The 21,887-nt window shown below is 38.6% G+C and overlaps 1 protein-coding gene across 1 annotated transcript in view; it reads left to right on the forward strand.

The window, feature by feature from the left end:
* ap1m3 (adaptor related protein complex 1 subunit mu 3) overlaps positions 1-21,887 on the forward strand; it is a 55,939-nt gene that overhangs the window by 22,103 nt on the left and 11,949 nt on the right. The window contains exons 5-11 of the mRNA XM_033965705.2: positions 4,496-4,643; positions 6,726-6,852; positions 13,746-13,888; positions 14,592-14,663; positions 15,335-15,493; positions 19,700-19,825; positions 21,029-21,104. Coding sequence (XP_033821596.1) covers positions 4,496-4,643; positions 6,726-6,852; positions 13,746-13,888; positions 14,592-14,663; positions 15,335-15,493; positions 19,700-19,825; positions 21,029-21,104 — 851 coding nt within the window. The remainder of the gene's footprint in view (positions 1-4,495; positions 4,644-6,725; positions 6,853-13,745; positions 13,889-14,591; positions 14,664-15,334; positions 15,494-19,699; positions 19,826-21,028; positions 21,105-21,887) is intronic.

Here is a 21,887-nt window from a genome sequence, read left to right on the forward strand (position 1 = left end):
GTGAATATAAACCAGGATCACGGAGCAGCATGGGGTCACCAGGTCACTGTGTCACTGTGTTTCAGGGATGATCTCTTTATTTGAAAGATCAAAATGACATGGGGCTAAATGTAGAGGCGTGGAGCTGTTGGAAAGAGCTTTCAGAGATGGAGGTGTAATTACGTTTGTGCTCGTTGGATTCGTAATCTCCAATAATCCGTGACTGTGGTAGTGATTTTGTGCTGTTATACCAAACCAGACTGTATATATAAATGGACATAGCTAACCTGCTAGCCGGCACGTTCCAAACAGGAAGTGAAGATGGGCACGCTTCTGGCTCCATCAACACTGGCTCCAATTCACTTTCTATTGAAAAACTGTGTCGCCTCTTTGTAACTGCTGCTGTCAAACTCGTCATTTTGGTCTTAAAATGTTCGTATTGACCCGCTCGAACGCTGTGGGTGACGTCACTCTCACTTTGTCCACTTATTTATACAGACGGGTTGTGGGGTTAGACAGGTGAGGAAACATGTGCCAGGCAGGTCCCTTTGTAATTATAAACACATTTACCCAAGGGATTTAAACACAGCAGTTCAGCAGCTCGAACAGCTCAGAAAATACTCCTAAAATACATCTATGGTTGGCATGGTTCAATATGGATTATTTTCAGCTGATATTCATCCTACGCCTGTGCCATGCTGTTGTGGAAATAATCAACAAATCCCACTATTTTTAGTTCATAAATCAATCTAAATTTTAGTATTTTTTTAGATGCGTTTTTAATTTATTCCTTAAGTCAAACTAATGTGTGTGAATGTTGTAGGCGCTGTGTGTTTCTATGGAACTAGCTGCAGACACGTAAAAAAACATTTAACCATGGGATAAAAAGGAATTGTGATGCTCCTGGGCATCATTGGACAGCTCTAACCAATATCGAACCTCAATACCAGAATTTTTTGTGCTATCCAAGTCTCTGTGTGCGCTTTTTGACAAGTAATGGGTCAGAATGGAAGTGGAAAAGCATTATATGGCCGTATGTCACACAAACATGTAACAAATTATTTAAAATCCCACTAAAATACATTTTGTTTTCAATTTTACAAGAGTGAAAAGTTTATGTGTGATCGTTACTTGAACTTAAGATTCATTTGTGGGCCTCCCTATGGATTTTAAACGTGAAATATCAGCATTGGCAAGTATCGGTTATCGAGAGCTGTCATAAAACTGTTGCTTCAGTGCTGTTTCCTTTAGAAACAGAAAAATCTGTAGAAAAAATATTGCCCCAATGCCAGGAATTTTATAGATATCATCCCCTGCTCTCACCAATGTAGGTACTTTGGAGTAGCTGGGGGTGTTCTACATGTATCTCTGTGATGGAATGTTCAGCCGTTACCATGGTGACACAATGCACACATTAGCAAAAACAGTCAAAAAAGGTTTTAAGAGGTTTTAAGTGAGAGTGACTAACTGAAAAACTGTTGGCTAATGACCATGTTTGCTAACGTGTGCATTGTGTCACCATGGAAACGGCTGAACATTCCACCACAGAAATACATGTAGAACACCTCCAGCGTGATGTCACTCCAAAGTATCTATATTGGTGAGAACAGGGGATGATTTCTGGCATCGGGGCAATATTTTTTCTACAGATTTTTCTATTTCTGATGGAAGCAACACTAAAGCAACAGTTTTATGAGGGTTCTCGATAACCGTTACTTGCCGATGCCGAAATTTCACATTTAAAATCCATAGCAAGGCCCACAGATGAATCTTAAACGATCTTGTGACTGTGATGTTCTGTGCGAGAGACTTGTTTAACAGCACAAATCAGCTCACCTGTTCTAGTTCCATATAAACTAGCTCTTTCTGGTCAGATTGTGTGAAAATAACTCCGATTAAAGTCCAACAAAGCTTAAGACAGAGCAGTGCTTACAGTTAGCATCACACAAAGTATTACTTAACACCACTGTATCACATACCCTTATGAAATCTCAGTATTTACAGCATATAGGTATACTGCATAGGTTGCCGTGGGGCCAGTGGGCAGGGATAGGGACAGGGGCGGGACAGGTGTAAGCACAGAACACAAAGCAGGTCACATATAGATATTGCATAGGTTGCCTTGGGGCCTGGGGATAGGGGCGGGGACAAGTGTTGGCACAGAACACAAAGCAGGTCACCTGATGTTTATCTAAAGACTACTGCCTCCTCGTCTCACAAGCTGCTGTATGGAAACTCAAATCCCCCCGGGAACGACTGAACGAAGAGGCCGCCAGTACAACACTCACCAGGTGCAACGGGGTTAAACGTTCAAATAAACCACTGTGTACTTTGTAAACGTCAGTACTTGTGGTAAAAGCCAAAGTTAAATCTGTCAATTGAACAAAAAGTTGTAGGTGTGAAGACGTTTTGCTGCTCATCCAAACCGCTTCTTCAGTTCTGGTCAAATTACTGCTGGACACTGCCTTATATCTGTCTGAAGGGAGGAGCTAACTACACTGAAACTGTAAACCGCTGTTGTTTACAGTTTCAGCCTTAATGGCCTACATTCAGCCTTTAATGGTCCTACTGACTCGCTCTTTTGTTGTCTTTGTTTGCTTTGTTTTACTTTGATTGTGAGGATGGAGTTATTGATGGGGGATAGATGATTTCTGAAGCTCCCATTCCTGTTGAAGGAAGGATTGTCTTTCCTAACTAAAATGGCTTCTTTAACTCCCTGCTCAAACCACTTGTTTTCTGTGGCTAAGATCTGAACCTCACTATCTTCAAAGGAGTGGTTAGTGTCTTTGAGATGGAGATGTACAGCAGACTGGGGTCCTGAGCTGTTCTCTCGACGGTGTTGGTACATTCTCTTATGGAGTGGCTGTTTAGTTTCTCCAATGTAACACTCACTGAACTCTTCACTGCACTGAATGGAGTAGACCACAGTGCTTTATTTATGGCTTAAGTACTTGTATTCAGAGGTTTTTGTGGCTGTTTAGTGGTTCATAAGTATCTCTGGGTTCAGGTTCAGGTCTGTGTGTGTGATGTGGTTAAAAACAGGTAAATAAATGTCTGCTTTGTATTATACATAGTCAAATCAGGTGTTTACAAAGTTTTATATCTTTTCCAATATTATTTCTTGTATAATTTGTTTGTTTGCCCGAGACTTTCACAGGAACAGCTCGTCTGCATTACAGTAAAGAGGAGGTGTTATGTAAAAATGAACTTTTCTCAGCTTTACCCTGTTCTAGTCACTTCTTAATGATCCGCAGGTGTCACAGATTATAACTCTAGAGCGACACAAACACAATAGTTCTGCTTTAAGTTTTCATCTGTTTCAATAATGTGTAAAGCTTCCCATTAATTTGACATTTGACCTTTCTCCATCCTCCATTTGACCTTGTACCGTAGGGTTAGGGTCCTCCATCTCTTGTTTATATAATCCCGTATAATCCCAAACTGTATAATGTGGCATCCCTGGATTACTCTGATTATGTTCCATGCCTGAAACGTTTTTTAGACGGGCAATGTTTGGCTTATAAAATGAAATTCTAGACGTAACCTGCTTTTGTTATGTGTGGAGTCAATGGGTTTATGTAAATCTTGTATTTCCAATTACATCCATGAGCGATCTCCAAACATCAGGAACAACGGGAACAACAGGGCCCCTAACGGATTCACTCTCGCGCTGTTTACTCCACTTTACAAGCCGTGATTAAAGACAACAAACATCAACAAACATCACGCTGCGTCACTTATGTTTTATTTTTACTATTACCATAACAACAAAGGCAGATGATGATACGACGATAAACTCATTCATTTACATTATTGGGAAGAGGAGTTTGAAAATGAGAATTTAGCTTCAGAATCCTGCGTACCTCCGTTAAAGGTGCTCCGCCTATTTTTTACGGTCTTAGTTCATTTTAACGGGCTGTTTTCTGATCTTTTCACAAACAGACCTGGAGTTGTGTTTTGTTTCATTCACACATGTTTAACACAAACAAACCTGTATATTTAGGATGAGTTCTTCTCTCAAACTGAAAACACTCTGTTCCACCTTGTGATGTCATCATGTGGCAATACAGTGCTTCACTGTGTTTTTAAACTCCACACACCTTCACTAGAATCATTTGGATCGTTTCAGACCTGGAGTTGCCAATCTCTACTGGACAAAGAGTGAAAGGGGCTGTTAACTTGAAAACTACCACTTCATGACATCACAAGGTGGAACAGCGCTTTTTGAGGTTTGGAGACGTAGACAGACTAATAAAGAGTTACTCAAACATGTGTGAATGAAACAAAACACAACTCCATGACTTAAAGCTCTCAAGAGTCAGTTTGGTGTAATACAGGATTTTTATCTCTTTGCGATGACGGTAAATCTAACAACTTACATGCTGCACTTCCTGATTATCGGATGCACTGCAGACATTTTGACCTCAGTTAGTCTTATCAATATGTTTAGCTCCTTCCCCGCACTGTTCTGTAAATAGTTTTACCTGTTCTCAACTCATGTTTCTGTGTCTTGTAGGTACATAACTCAGCAGGGGCATAAGCTGGAGGTGGGCGCCCCGAGACCGCCGGCAACCGTAACCAACGCAGTGTCCTGGCGTTCCGAGGGCATCAGGTACCGGAAGAACGAGGTATTCATGGACGTCATTGAGTCAGTGAACCTGCTGGTAAGAACACTAATGTTATTTCATGTATTTTTATGTCTTCTGTGTGTTTATAACATGTAGAAAGTAATAAATAGCGGGATGCAGCTGGTTGTGCTGTAATAGTGCTCTGAAGGGGGAGTGACTTAGCACAGGGGCAAAGACAAAAGTGAAACTTATAAAATATGTGAATATGTTGTTTTGGGTGAATATAGCGTTTTCAAAACAATAAAAGGAAACATGGTGATCTAAATATATTATGTGTTACAGTTAATCCACCATCAACTATGAAATTACTGCACATCACATCGGGTTTGTGAAGTTGTAGTGTACAGTTTTGGATCATGTTTTTGTATATTTATGGAGAATTGTCGTATGGGAGCATGGATGATGTAGACAAATTTTACAGCCAAACATAAGGAGGGTTTGAACAGTGCCCAAAAGAGATAGCTAGATTACTCAAACATGCATGGATGTCATCTAAAACCTCATGTTTTTGATGAGTGAACAACGTTATAACATGGGAGAAAGCTTTAAACAGATTATTGAACACCTGTATTCAGTGCACTTAACACATTTCACATAGTTTTTCTTTAAAACTTTTCATTAAAACTCCTCCAGATATCATAGCAAAAGATTTTTTTTTTTTTTGCTATGGATCAGACCTGGCCGACTCGGGGATTACACAGATATTTTCCAGATATTATTAATGTTGTAATGTCAAAACAGCTTTTACTTTGGCTGTCTCCATGTTCCATATTCTATGACTAGACTAATTTAAATAAATAAATTAAAACAAAAAAAACTTTGATAGGCTGCCTAAATGTTACATATTCTGTAGCAAAAGCTCATTTAAAACTTCTCAGATAAAACGATTATTTACTTAAAGCCATGACGATGCCCCTTTTTTCGAGTTTGATATTTTAATGGAGCGAGTCAAGGTTACATGTTTCCTGCGGCGTTGGTAATGACGTGTCTCATTTGACCGTGAGCCTCGTTTGAAGCTGAAGAACCAAAGCAGAGGCTTATCCTCGTCCTTGAAGTAAAACCTCCCCAAGAACAGCTACAAAAACAAAGGAGACGATAAGATTTAACAGCACCAGTTCAGTGTCTGTCGTGTCCTTCTGGTTTTTCATTAACACTTAAAGAGGAGGTATTATTCAAAATCGACTTTTTAAAGCTTTCTCTCATGTTATAATGTTGTTCCCTCATCAAAAACCTGCCTGAAGAGGTTTTAGACGTCATTCATGCATGTTTGAGTAACCTAGCGATCTCTCCCAGGCCCTATTCAAACCCTCCTCATGGTTCGCTGTACGATTCTGTCCACAAGCCTACGTCACCCATACTCCCACACGACTATTCTCCAAATATACAAAAACATGATACAAAACTGTACACTATAACTTCACAAACCTGGTGCGATGTGCAGTAGTTTCATTAGTGGGATGCAGCTAATTGTGTTGTGATAGTGCTCTGAAGGGGGAATGACTTAGCATGGGGAGCAAAGGGAGGGGGGCAAAGACAAAAGTGAAACATGTTAATACATTGTTGTTGTTTTTTTGACATTTTCAAAACAGTAAAAGGAAACACAGAAATCTAAATATGTGATGTGTTACGGTTTATACCCCATAGAAGTAAAATACGTCCTCTTGTACTTTTTTCTCTGCTTCTCCGTTCTTTGCACTGTGTAACTTTTCTGGTGAAGGGTTTGCCATCTGCTTGTATCCATGGAGATTTACCTGGAATGTTCCAGTGTATGGCATTAAAGTATCAAGTCTATCTAGATAGCATCACCAGGCCTAGTTACAGTTCTGTTCTGTGCAGTTTTTCTTGTGATACTTTCACTTCAGACATTTTTTGCATGGGTATCTGCACTTTTACTTAAGTAACAAAATTGAGTACTTCATCCAACATTGTTAATATAGCACTTCAGAGTAGAAATAACTGCTACTGTACAAATCACATTCTAAACAAGTGTCTAAACGGCGCCCTTTAGTGTGGAGTCCAAAAGGGTCAGGTCTAAAGAACGAACCAGAAAAGTTACATAGTACAGCTATAACTTAACTTTATTTTTTCTAACCTTTTGTTCTGTTCTTCCTCCCTCAGGTGAGCGCAAACGGCAGCGTTCTCCGCAGTGAGGTCGTGGGGAGCATCAAACTCAAAGTGGTGTTGTCTGGGATGCCCGAGCTGCGTCTGGGCCTCAATGACAAAGTGCTTTTTGAGATCACAGGAAGTAAGTCACAGTGAGAGACCAGAACGAACCAGCTACTGTCAAAAAACATCCACTTTACCATGAACAAACAGAGGAACACAAGGTAAAGAGGCCTGGAGTGTTTGAATGCATCAGGGTGCAGTGTTATCTTTGGCCTCTAGGTGTTGACAAAACTCTATGTTTCATACAGAGTGAACAGGCCTCTGTTGAAGTTAGATTAAATATAGGTCTAAGCTGCTTTGTAAAAACATTTTAAAGAGCGTATGACAGATTTGGCTACTCATTTTACTAAAACGCAGTTAAGATAATTATATTTAAGATTTAACTTTTTTTTTTTTTTTTTTACATTGTTATATTTTTCCTTTTTTTTTAACTTTTTTCCCTTTTTGTTATTTTTTCCTTTTTTTTCCTTTTTTTTTTTTTTTTTTTACATTTTAACATTTTATTTAAACTTTTTATTTATTTTTTTTACTTTTCCCCCCAGTTTGACCATTTTTTAGGTTTCAAATTTTACTTCCTGTTTGGAAAAAATGACACATAACTGTTCCCTAGCAACCATGTCGTACAGTGGGCCAACACTCCTCAAATGTACACAGAGATTATGATTATCTCACAAAAATATAAGAAAACACCTTCATTTCAGTTAAATTATATTGAAAGAATCCGAAAATGGTGTTTTCTTGTGCAAATTGTGCCGAACTTTTGGATAGAGAATTCCAGATTAAAAATATAAGTCTCTACTTTCTGTATTTTGCAACATATTTTTAACTTATCTTTGAATGATTTAGTATAACTTATATTTACAAGATACTTCAAACTGACTGAATCAATTACTACGTGTATTTTTTCCCGCCTGTACTTCACACTTATACTTGTAATATTGGGATAATAGTCATTTTCATTGTAGTATTCGCCGTAAACTTTAAACTCTCCTTCACACTTCACCTTTAGATAGTTTCATTTGCTCTGGGCTCTGTATGATCCTGCTCGTACCTTTTATCCCCTCTCCTCCTTCACTCCTTCTCTGACTTTCCATTAAAGCCTCACTCTGGCACATTCCATCGGGCACTGTCTCGACCCTCACTGATCTGTACCAAAGGGGGAAAGGCTCTGGTGTCTAGCCTCTCTGCCTCGGGTCTAATCCTCTCCTTGGGCTACTGCAGATAAAAGGTGTTGTATGGGGGGGATATCTTGTATAAGCAGTCCACTCTCCCCCCGCTGTGCTGAAGCAGTCTGAGAACCAAGGCATCCTGGGAAAATAATGATCGGGAATGATCAAAAACAGCGTGCCGGTGCGGATATGAGCTCAACCCTACACAGATATTTACATGTCTTTGGTGGCATATTTTTAAAGCAGCTCAACTTCTTACTCCAGAGTCCTGGGTTTATCAGCGGGCGTGATTTGTACTTTTTATCTCAGCTTGATGCAAAAGAAATGAGGGGACACTAATGCAAAGGACATCACTGCCCTCTAGTGGTGTGAAGTCAGATTGAACATGTGTTTTGTATTGAATGCAATGGGAGTTTGCAGATCGCAGTCAGATTTTTATTAAACAGAGCATATTCAAACATTTCTGGGGGTATTGTATTTTGAGACGGCCCCAATTTAAATTTCTAACTTAATAAAAAATAAAAAATTTTGTTTGCAGGTTTTTTACATAATATGAACCCATGAACACACAGGGATGTTTAGTTGTCTTATTACAATTAAAGGTGTAATTGTCCACCATCTATGTGTCTACATGGAAATGTTAATGCTTTATTTGTTCAACACATCCCACAGTATGATGTCGGCTCCAGTCAAATGAAGCTCATGGAGGCTAGTAGTTATAGGGGCCAATTTGGAGCAGACATCCAAATTGGCCCCTATGATGCGCCTGATCTGCTCTCTCTGTGTCCCATGGAACCAAACCACAATTGTACAAGCTAGGGCTGTCAAAAGTATCGAAAATTGGATACTAATCGATGCTAAAACTAGTATTGAAATCATAAACTGTAGGACTACATGGTCAAACTGGGGAAAAAAATAAAATTAAATTAAGAAAAAATATAAAAAAGTAAAAAAAAGAGTAAATATTATAATCTCAACTGTGTTTTAGTAAAATGAGTAGCCAAATTTGTCATACTGCAAATTTGGAGCCAAGTTCCACATTTGGAATTTCGACTGCGAGTATCATAGCAACCCAAGAGCCAATCTGGAGCGAGGCTATTGAAAGTAACCCCCCCTTCTCACTGGCACCACTGGTTTAGCAGGGAGCAGGCGATTAGCAATGCTGTCAATCAAACCTGTTGCTAACGCTAACGGGAGCGACCTCAGGAAAAGAGGGCAGTGCATCAGTCTGTTATTAAAGTTCAAATCTTGATTTAGAGACAAAATAGGTACGAAAACCCCACGATCATGTGGAGCGGGTTAATACGAACATTTTAAGACCAAAATGAGTCTGACAGCAGCAGTTACAGAGACAGGGGACACAGTTTTTACAGAGAAAGTGAATTAGCTGTGTCCATTTATATATGCAGTCTATGGTTCAACATAATGGCATTATGTTGTATATCTTGCCTTTATTAAATGCTGACTCCTCTGCCAGAAATGTTCCAGAGTGTAACTTTTTAATGTGCATTCAGCAAGAGTAAGCTTATGTTAGAGTTCTCCTATTTGGGGATTCTCCCAATCCCCAAACGTCTGTTATTCGTCCACTTACAGGTCACACACACATGGAGGCAGTGACAGTGGGCAGAGCCATGGGCACAACATAAACACATTTATACAGGCAGCAGCTAAGGTGTTTGCTAATGCCAACCTTTGTGTCAGTGGGCAGTTGGCACACATCTTCTGAATATTCCACATCCAAGAAATTCAGTTTGTCACATGTTTTTTTCTTGAAGCTACAAGCCATGACTATGTAAACTATTTCAAACTAGCCACTACCTTTTATCAGCGCTGAACAATCCCTAGCAACCTGTATATATAAATGGACATAGCTAACCTGCTAGCCGCGCGTTCCAAATAGGAAGTGATAATGGGCACACTTCTGGCTGTATTGACACTGGCTCCAATTCACTTTCTATTGAAAAACTGTGTCCCCTCTCTCTGTAACTGCTGCTGTCAGACTCATCATTTTGGTCTTAAATATTCATATTAACCCGCTCTACATGATTATGGGGTTTTTATTTCACTTTTTTGTCTGTAAATCAAGATATGAACATTAATAACAGACAAAACAGGCGCCTTCTTTTCCCAAGGTTGCTCCCGCTAACATTTGGCTACTTATTTTTACTAAAACACAGTTAAGATTATTATATTTAAGTTTTTTTATTCTCTTTCTTCTATTTTTTTTTTTTTACATTTTTATGGTTTTTTTAAACTTTTTTTTTTTTAACATGATTTACTTTTTTTTTTTACATCTTTAATTTTTTTTAACCTTTTTTTTTTTTTTTTACATTTTTATATATTTTTTACATTTTTATATTTTTTACTTTATTTTGTATTTTTTTATACATGTTTTACATTTTTCCCCAGTTTGACCATTTAGTCTTACAGTCTATGGTTTCAATACTAGTTTTAGCAGCAGCTACTATCTGATTTTTGATACTTTTGACGACCCTAGCTTATACAATCGTGGTTTTGTTCCATGGGACATAGAGAGAGCAGGTTAAGTGCATTCTTCCTGTTTATGAACAGTTCCCACAGCCAATAGCTAAACCACTGGGGACAGCTCCTGCATTTTCAACACGGCTTTGACATGTCCACAACCACGCTCCTGTCACCTCGCTGCCCGTGTAGGTCGTAACATTGGCAGGGCGTCCCAAATGACCTTTTGTGCAGCAGTAACGCACCATCGGTGGTTCACAAGTGGTCTACGATTACATGAAAACGAACTAGCGAAAGAGAAAGAAATGAGTAAATCCGTCTGTAATGGCTTTGCTCCCTTGTTTTTTCCTCGATTTGGCTCTCTTTACTCCTCACCAAGTCTCACACACAAGCTATAAAGTCAAATCAATTTTGCACAATGAGCAGGTTAGCCACATCCGCGCGCTCGCAGCACACACACGGGACTGGCCAATGAATATCTAGACACACATATATTGTTGGTGGCAGGTTGTATTGGTCTGGGCTGTGTGCAGGGCTTTAGCTGACAGGGAAAATGGGGGATTTGCAGAAGGCCCACAGTCCCACCCTCATTACGGCAGATTTTGACCACTCAGCAGCTGCTATTAAAGACCAGAATAGCGGCGTCTGGCTCGCCCTGCGAATATTACTGAGACAGAAGTGAAAATGGTAGAAAGTAGGTTTGCTGAGTCTTTTCACGTTTAGACCAATTATTTGACAGTAGGCATGGGACGATACTGACATTTTTTTTATGATTATCATGGCCAACAATTTTAACAATTATATATAGTTGTTATGAATAATTATAACATTAACAGAGAATATTATGGCTGAGCAGGGCTGTGAACTAAACTTTGGAGGCTCGGTGCAATAAGCCTCTCATGGCCCCCCTGTAATACAAATTAATTTGAAGACGGTCCAATTCTTGGCCCCTAAGACTCTGAGGCCCCGGACAACTGATCCCTTTGTCTCACCCTGTCGACCTGTGGATAAGTCATTTTTCTTCTGCACATTCTGGTGTAGGGCTGTGCAAAAATATCAAAATATCGATATATCGTATTGTTTCATTTAGTGATATTTTACCAAATTATTCTGTCACAGTGCTACATTTGTGTGGCTTGTTTAAAGGAAAGAAACTCATTTATGCAGAACATTTGATTGACTGTTTTGATGATTAAGATAGATTTATTTCATATTAACTTTGGTTTAACAAAGACTTTTAGTATCACAGTTGTTTTAGTAAATATGTTGTGATCCTTCAGACCCGTGAAACAGCACATGTCCCTGTGTAAATGTAAATGTGGAGATTGTATAAGTTGTGGATGAGGAATACTGACCAACAGAACAGTCTGATGAGTTTTTCTAGTTGGTAAAATGCACACAAAAAAATGCATTTTGTTATGTTCAGTCATCTTCAATAAATATAAGCTAAATTAAAAAAACAATATATTTATATATTTATATATATTAATATTTATTTTTTGTATATTATTTGTATATCATAGTATTTTTCACAGAATCATATCAAATCGATTTGAAATATATCCTATTGTATTGTATCGAATTGACAGTGCACAGTATCGAGGTATGTATCGTATCGTGGCCTATGTATCGAGGTATGTATCGTATCGGCAACTTCTTAATGATACCCAGCCCTATTCTGGTGATATCTGGTGATTATCTTTGTTGCCAATTATCATGATTATATAAAATGTCCCACGAACGATTATTGTCAACCCGTTTTATCACAATAAACGATATTATTGTTATTTGTTCCATCACTATTTGACAAGTTTTTGTAGTGTCATTGTCATCTACAGGGGGCGATAGTGGCACTTTGAGTGTCTTGAAGATGGAAAAGCATTGTATAAAAATTAGACCATTTACCATCTATGAATTTGTTTTGGATTTTGAACTCATGTTTCTGAGATAAAGAAAGTTTTGAAGTTTGCCAATGTACTTTCACTCCAGTCCAACCTTGGATTTTAAATGTTTTGGCCTAATGCACAAGCAGCTGACTGAAACCTACAGACGAACCGCTATCTTAAAGTCGTACTATGGAATTAAAATCGCTCCAAATTCCCAAAGATTCACCCAAATGAAACAGTCCCATCCTGAAAATGAAACACACGGCCAGTCAAAAGTTTGGACACACCCTCTCATTCAATATATTTTTTTCATTATTTTTACTACTTTCTACACTTTACAAACACATAGAAGACATGAAATATATGAAGGAAGATATATAGAATAATGCAGTAAAGAAAAAAGTGAAATAATTCAACTCTCTCTATATATTTTTTTTTCATATTTTTATCTTCAAATCCTCAGAGTGTCCTCCCTTTTCTTTATGGAGCTCAAACCCTTGTCCTTCTCTCAATGAGCTTCAGGATAAAGTCCCTGAAATGGTTTTCACTTCACAGCTGAGCCTTGTCAGGGTCAAGAAAAGACAAAAAATCTAAAGTCTAAAACAAGTTTGGACTTATTTTGAGTGTACATTTTGTTAGCTTCCTTCCACATATGTCATTCATAGTTTTGATGCTTCAGTTAGAATCTCCATTGTAAATAATCCTGGAAATACAGAAGAAACATAACATTTTGACTGGTCGTGTTGGTCTGTAATGTTTATAATGGACCACGACTCATTTCTTGGCCTTTTATAACCTGTCTTTTAATCACTCATGATATCTTTGTTGATCACTTGCGCTGCTCCTTTACGCTCTGATCGCATTTTTTGCACCTCCTCTTTCTCATAGCTGCATTATAATTGTTAGTCGATCGTGAGTATCATAGCAACCAAAGAGCCAATCCATAGCAAGGCTGTTAAAGGTAACTTAGCAACGCTGTGAATCAAACCTGTGGAGTGACCTCGGGGAAAGAAAGCGCCTGATTTGTCAGTTAATAATGTTCATATCTTGATTTATGGACAAAAATAGTGAAATAAAAACCTGAGGATGTAGAGCGGGTTAATACGAACATTTTAAGACCAAAATGACGAGTCTGACAGGAGCAGTCACAGCCAGAGGGGATGCAGTTTTTCAATGTAAAGTGAATTGGAGTCGATGGAGCTAGAAGTGCGCCCATGATCACTTCCTATTCGGAACGCGGCGGCTAGCAGGTTAGCGCCATCCATTTATATATCCAGTCTGTGGTGTATACAGTGTGTTCCTGCAGTACAGAGAGTGGATGTTTGTCAGACATCATTACCTTCACCTTCATTTCTCCTCCAACAGAGCGCTCCCCCTGTGACTACTCGGAAAGCTTTCAATCACTCTTACATTTTTTCCCTTTTTGTGCCCTTGAGGAGAGAAGAGTAAGACTGTGGAGCTGGAGGACGTGAAGTTTCATCAGTGTGTTCGCCTGTCGCGCTTCGAGAACGATCGCACCATCTCTTTTATACCACCGGATGGCGAGAGTGAACTCATGTCCTACCGTCTCAACACAACAGTAAGTGGACCATACTGAAGACTCAATCTGCTCCAGAACATAACGAGCGTTTTAATTGGGCAGTTTCAATCTGCTGGACTCAAGTTTCAAATATGTTTAAATTGTGTCTTGCTTTGGATTTTTCAGTGTTGGGAAGAACTTTAAAAATGGATTTATTTACGGAATACTGAATACGTATTTCCGTCACATGGGCCAATCAGAGTACTATGTATATTCTGAATACTTAGAATACTTTTACACCAAGTTGTATTATATTTTAGTAAAGAAATAATACTACAGAAATAATACATAGGATTATAAATGGTTTTATTTTTCTTGCTGTTTGTCACACAGGTTTAGTCCACTTTTTTAAGTAGTGAGTTTGCAGTTGTGAACACACTCCAGATATTTTTAGACAGCGTATTTTCTTTAATCTACAGAATAAAAATATGTAAAATATGATAGAAATATTATTTAGTTTATTTATGTTTGTAGAAATATAAAAATGACCGTCTGTCCACTCCCTGTCCACTGAACCTTAAATACTCCCTGTCCCTCTGTCCTCTCATGTTTTGTAATTCAGTGCTCACCTGATTTTAAAAGTATCAGTTCCGTTTGAAATTCTCGTCTCTGTCCTGCGTTGCCTTGCGGCGCTCCCTAGTGTCAGTGTGGTGATGTGCGGCTCAGGCCTGTTCTCCGCTCTGACCTTGTCCTCCTGTGACAGGTGAAGCCGCTCATTTGGATCGAGAGCGTGATCGAGAAGTTCTCTCACAGTCGTGTGGAGATCAAGGTGAAGGTAAGGAAGTGATTGACAGCACAACACACACACACACACATACATAGACACACACACACACACACGCACACATACGCACACACACATACTCATGCACACATACATATTTTTCCCATAGACTTTTCAAAAAATTCATATATTAAGAGTTCAAAGACATTGCAGAGGCTAATTAGCTACGTGCTAACAGCTACATGCTAACTAATATCTATAACATGATTGGCAAGGCAAGTTTATTTATAAAGCACAACACAGCTCCCATTGGACACAGCAGTTTTCTAGCACAGAAGTCAGCGTCCTTAACTTCAAATCATGTTGTTAATCTAATTTTATAGGCTTTACGTCATGCAGACTTGGATTTTTGTCCGTGTAAGTGAGGCAGGTGTCCGTGCGTTGAGTCCTTATACAGATTTTAGTCCTCACAATGCTCTAAACACCCGCGCACACACATATGCACTGGGCTTTGTGCCGTTTGTCCCTGAGACTGATTTAATATTTATGACACATGCATCTCAGGTGGATTATAGCTCTCACCATCTGTTCTGACACAGCACAACTCCACCAACACCCAGACAGCGCCAAACAAACTGCAGACGAAACGCTTCCAAACCCTCAATCTTCTGCAGAGTCCCAGATGACCTCTGACCCGCTGTCCCCTTTTGTCTCCCCCACAGGCCAGAAGTCAGTTCAAAAGTCGATCAACTGCCAACAATGTGTCCATTCTGGTGCCAGTCCCCAGTGACGCTGACTCGCCCAAGTTCAAGACGAGCATGGGGAGCGCGAAATGGCTCCCGGAGAAGAACGTGGTGCAGTGGAACATCAAGTCCTTCCCTGTTAGTACCAAAACAACTAAAGTGTCTATTCAGAACATGTTTGAATCTCTCATATTCACAGACGATATAAAGAAGTGGACTAAGTGTGACGTCACCCACAGTGTTCAGCAGAGCTTTTGTTTTCAAGGCTTTTGGTTTGTGCAATAGTTTAAAGAATTTGTATAGGAGGATAAAAGGGATTGAAATACAACAAGTTTGGGTTTCTGACTAGAAAATTTACAACAATGGATATGACATGTGGATAGGATTAGGTTTAGGTTCAAGACATACAATATCTTTTTCGAAGACACCAAAAAGTACCGTATTTTCCGGAGTATAAGTCGGACCAGCCAAAAAATGCATAATAATGAAGAAAGAAAAACATATTTTTCACATATAAACCACATCTGAGTATAAGTCGCACCTCAAAACCATGAAAAAATGCGACTAAGTGTGGAAAATACTGTATATGTTTTGCATTAATTTGGAGGTCTGTTTTAAACTTTCCATCCACAAACAAAAGTGTGTCATTCCAAACGATTCGAGTGTACGAGCATTCCCAAAATACATCAGTGACGTTTCTTCAGTGCCGTGACAGAATGAGCAAATATGATCTACATTCAAGCTAAATTTTGAAATGAAGCATTAACAGGGTAACATCCATGTAAGATTTTCAGTCAAACCTCGCACAGTGTTATTGTTATATCATTGTATATTTGAAAAAAAAAAAAATTAAGCTCATTGAGGCATTGAATTTGGAGGGAAGTTACATATTTGGAATTATGACCACGAGTATTTTAGCAATAATACTTCAAATGGGCATCTTCTAGCTTCAATAATAGTTTTGGTTTAGATTCATATCTGGGTATGATTGATTTTATTTGACAACCTTAGTCCAAAACATCATCATATTTTTTTTTCATTTTATCTTCACACAGGAAGAGCCCAATGAGAGACCACACTGTTTCACAAGCGCTTTGTTAAAATACAAAACAATACAAACAAAAACAAACAAAACACACACCTGCACAGCTCCATTTAAAACATTAAAACCAGGAGCAGGTCTGATTATAAATGTTTATCTCCACATTATTAAAGTGCATTAGTGGCGCCAATCTGTCCAGTTTTACATGTCTTTCAAATATATTCCATTTCTGGAAAGTAAAAATAATATATGAACACAAATTGCTGGTCAAAGGGGACACGCACTATATATCTATTGATTAGCATAATGTTGCTAATGGTATTGATCACAGAAATGTCTTTAGAGGTTAAAGGTTATGTATTACACAAAACTGACTGATTTAAATCATGTTCTAATGCTGTTCCCTCCTCAAAAACAGACCTGGAGTTGTGTTTTGTTTCATTCACACATGGTTAACACTTTATTAGTCTGTCTACATCTCCAAAGCTCAAAATGCTCTGTCCCACCTTGTGATGTCATGAAGTGGTAGTTTTCAAGTTAACAGCCCCTTTTAAGTTTAGTTCAGTAGAGATTCCACGTCTGAAATGATCCAAATGATTGTAGTGAAGGTGTGTGGAGTTTAAAAACACAGTGGAGCACTTCCTGTATTACCACATGATGACATCACAAAGTAGAACAGAGTGTTTTCAGTTTGAGAGAAAAACTAAATATGCAGGGTTTGTGTGTTAAACATGTGTGAATGAAACAAAACACAACTCCAGGTCTGTTTGTGATGAGGAAACATTAGAACAGAGATCAGAAAATGGCGTCACATGGTCCCTTTAAAGCCTGCATCAGTCATATTCGTTGACATGACGACCTAGCTTGAAAACTGATCTGAATTAGCCTGAAGTGTAGCGTACGGCGTCTTTAAGTCCATTTTAACGCTTGAGAGTGATTATCTTGTTTCGCCGCTGTCTGAATTTTGAGGCAAGCAGCCGTGCTACGCCACATCTTATCTCTGCCCCAAAGACTTTGAAAATGGAGTAGTGTTTTGAGTGTGGCAGATCGCAGACAGCGACGATTTATCATGTTCTCATCGACCCCACGCACACACACACACACACACACACACACACACACACACACACACACACACACACACACACACACACACACACACGCTCCTGTCTAGATAGCAGCTTTTACTGTCACCAATGCCTTCACAATCTTCACAAAACGTGTCCCACATTAATTCAGTTGATGTTTCTTTTATCTGTCAATCTTCGATATTGCTGAAGCCATTCATTATCACACCGCACGCCCGTCCAGAAGGGTTTACGATGTTTATTATCATCCAGGTTCTTCTGTCACGTCGACCTTTGAACGCTGGAGTAACGTGTTCTCACAAAGTGCATTTGGTTTAATCGAGGGCAGTTCCAGCTGACAGACACAAGCGTCGCAAGTGCAGACTTTTAAGACCATTTTAAAGGGCCCATATTATGCTATTCTCTGATCTGTGTTATAAGCACTCTATAAACACTCTGTTCCACCTTGTGATGTCATCATGTGGTAATACAGGAAGTGCTCCACTGTGTTTTTTAACTGCCATACATCTTCACGGGAATCATTTGGATCATTTTAGTCCTGGAATTGTCAATCTCTACTGAACTAAAGGTAAAAGGATCTATTAACTTGAAAACTTCCACTTCATGACATCACAAGGTGGAACAGAGCATTTTGAACTTTGGAGATATAGACAGACTAATAATAAAGTGATACTCAAACATGTGTGAATGAAACAAAACTCAACTCCAGGTCTGTTTTTGAGGATGTAACAGCGTTAGAACATGACTTAAAGCTCATAAGAGTCAGTTTTGTGTGATATAGATTGTATACATAGATAATGCTACTTTCTGTTCAGTCCTGTAAGAAGTAATTTGAAAGTACCAGGCCAATAGTTATCACTCAAAAACCCTGTCCCCAATTGGTACTTTGCAGCTGATGTCGTCAACATTCCCTGGGGGTGCGATGCTAACTGTAAGCACTGTTCTGTCTTAAACCTTGTTAGACTTTAATCTGAGCCTTATTTTAACACAATCTGACCATAAACAACTGACTTATCTGAACTACAACAGGCGAGCTGGTTTGTGCTGTTAAACAAGTCCCTCTCACATAACATTACTGTCACAAACTAGCTAGCATTAGCATTAGCAAACAGTTTTTCCTTCATTCTCACCTTTTTGTGTAAAATCATATCAATCAAATCAAATACGCTCGGATCGATCACAGCCTCCTGAAAATATGCCCTTTAAATGCTTTTTGTATCTTTTTTCTTGAGTTTTCAGTCAACCTTAAAACATTTTGGGTGTGTTTGCTAATGTGTGCACTGTGTCACCATGGTAACTGATAAATATTCTGTCATATGCACACACGTAGAACACCCCCAGTGTGATGTAACTGCAAAGTATCAACAGCTTAATTATTTTAGGGTTTTAGTTTTTTTTTATTATTATACTAAAGCCCATAAACCAGAAACGCTCAAATAAATAAAACACTTTTTAAACTAACTTCTTACACCTTTATATGACTTGTCTGGATCATTTTAACGCTAAAACTGCCTTCTCCACCAAGCTTGCTTTTAGCCAAGTTACAGGTCAGATCTTTGAATAGGCGACCCCGCTCTCAGTAAGAATCCACGTTTTTCAAGGTAATTTTCAGCAGTAAAAAACACCTGTAATTGAAAAAAATGCTAGAGTTATAAGCTCAATGCCGAAGTGTTGGACATTCCAGACAAAGCAATAACATCTCCATAGCAACAAGCGAGAGAAACACCTCACCAAAAACGTCACCATGGACTGTATCCGCTTCTTGGTTGCTATGATACTCGAGGTCGAAATTCCAAATATGGAACTTGACTCCAAATTGGCCGCTATAACTGCTCTAGCCTCGATGAGCTTCATTGGACTGGAGCTGAACACTGTGGTTGACGTCACACTCACTCACTTCTTTATTTCCAGAGTCTATGGAAGTTACACAGTATACCTTTAAGCTAATAAATCGTAAAAAGTATTTATTCAGTGCTGATTCTAGTACCCAGAAAGTGTATTTACGCACACGACAGGAGCAGCTTATTCATATTGTTGTTGTTTAAAGTCCACTACGGCACTGCCCAGCTGCTATCACGTTGACCTCCACATCACCTCCAGGAAGAAAAACATTCCTTTTACCACCTGATCTAATCTCCAGGGTTGACCCATATACGTGTATCATTTACCAGATGCTGTGTCTTGTTTTTCATCTGTTGTTGTTTTCTTGTGCAGGGTGGTAAAGAGTACTTGATGCGTGCCCACTTCGGCCTGCCCAGCGTGGAGGGCGACGAGATGGAAGCCAAGAGACCCATCACTGTAAACTTTGAGATCCCATATTTCACTGTGTCTGGCATTCAGGTACGACTCGACGTTTGTGCGGTCCCCTTTGTTTAACGACAACAGACTGGTTTTACACAGCAGTGACAAAGCAAATACGAGACTCAATGGATGACATATTAAGTGTTCTCTCCATCAGGAAGTACAAGGAGTTTACAAAAGGTTTAATTCAGGATTGCCTCAATGGAAACTCCTTTCATCAAACTGATCAAGTGTCATAAAACTGAAATAGCGATGGGGAAAACCAGATTATGAGAGATAAAATTTATGAGACTAGTTAATATGAAATCTGCCCGACAACAACAGAAATAAGCCGTGTGTTTGGATGTAAAATGCAGTATGATGTTGCGTTGTCATGGCTACTAACATTTCAAACATGACTTCGTTCAAAGCTCTAGGCGACAGTAGTTCAGTTACATCATTGGTTGAGCGGTCAGTGGATCTGACCCATAGGTTGGTGGTGCGATTCTAGCTCCCACAGGCTTTGAGCAAACAAAAATAAATATTATAAATAATATATATTAAAAAAATAAATAAATATATATATATATATATATATATATATATATATATATATATATATATATATATATATATATATATATATATATATATAATAAATGCATAAATAAACACATATACATGAGTGCCCTCACGCAGTTGTCAGTGTGACAATAATGAAAATGTGAAATTATATATTTGAATAATTTCACACAAGTTGCATCTGAGTATAAGTCGCACCCCCGGACAAACTACAAAAAAAAGTGACACTTATAATCCGGAAAATATGGTAAACAAAATTCATGAGAAAAATTAAGACATTGATTCGTATTGTTCCTGTGAGCAAAATATGTCTCATTTTCAATCTATATCACCACATTTACACTATAACAAATGAACAATACTGTGGGAAGCACTTTTTAAATTTTTAAACAGGTACTTTAATACTTTTACTTTTAGTAGATTTCTCTATGTGATACTTTACTTTTACTCAAGTAACTTTTTACCTCTGTATCTGTTTTACTTAAGTAACTAAATTGGCCGGGCCATAGTTTAGTTTGAGTCGATTTTTGCATGCTTTTACTTTTACTGGAGTAACACTGTTACCTATCTAACCATTCTATATTCATGAATGAGCCCCAGTGCTAGCGTTCGCCTGCTTCTGTACTGTATTCACTTTTCCCTGTATTGGCTTTGACCGATGGCCTTGTTTTTGCTGTGTAGGTGAGATACCTCAAGATCATAGAGAAGAGTGGTTACCAGGCGTTGCCGTGGGTACGCTACATCACACAAAGTGGAGGTGAGAATGCTTGCTCTGTAATGTACATCCCGGAACATCGTTTTTAAAGTCAAATTATTTAAAATGATCAAATGTTGTTGGTGCTGTGGTTCACACTCGCAAACTTGGTCTCATCACTTAGAGTCTGGGCTGAAACTGTTTCTGCTACAGCCGCAAAATGTATTTAAAATATGTCTCCTACAGAACAGATGAATGAGATAACTGATGAAAATGAAAATTAATACATCAAAACAACAGGAAGGTATTAAAGAGGGGGTACTTCTGTGGGGTATTGACTGTACCACATAACATATTTAGATCACCGTGTTTCCTTTTATTATTTTGAAAATCCTATAATCACCCAAAACAACGTATTAACATGTTTTAAGTGTTAGTTTTGTTTTTGAGGAAAGTAACACTTAAAACACTTAAAGTAACACTTTTTACAGTGCTATCACGTTACAATGAGCTTTAATGAAACTACTGCACATCACACCAGGTTTGTGAAGTTATAGTGTACAGTTTTGTATCATGTTATATATGATATAACGAAAATAAATATACCATATTTATGGAGAATTGTCGTGTGGGAGCATGGGTGATGTAGGCTTGTGGGCGGAGCCTTGTACAGATAACAGTAGAGAGGGTTTGAATAGGGCCTGGGAGAGATCACTAGATTATTCAAACATGCATGGATGACATCTAAAACCACTTCAGGCAGGTTTTTGATGAGGGAATAATGTTATAACATCGGAGAAAGTAGATTTAGCATAGTATCCCCTCTTTAAAGAATTCCAATGATAG

Source organism: Periophthalmus magnuspinnatus, chromosome 4, assembly GCF_009829125.3.
Source record: "Periophthalmus magnuspinnatus isolate fPerMag1 chromosome 4, fPerMag1.2.pri, whole genome shotgun sequence".
Taxonomy (NCBI): Eukaryota; Metazoa; Chordata; class Actinopteri; order Gobiiformes; family Gobiidae; genus Periophthalmus; species Periophthalmus magnuspinnatus.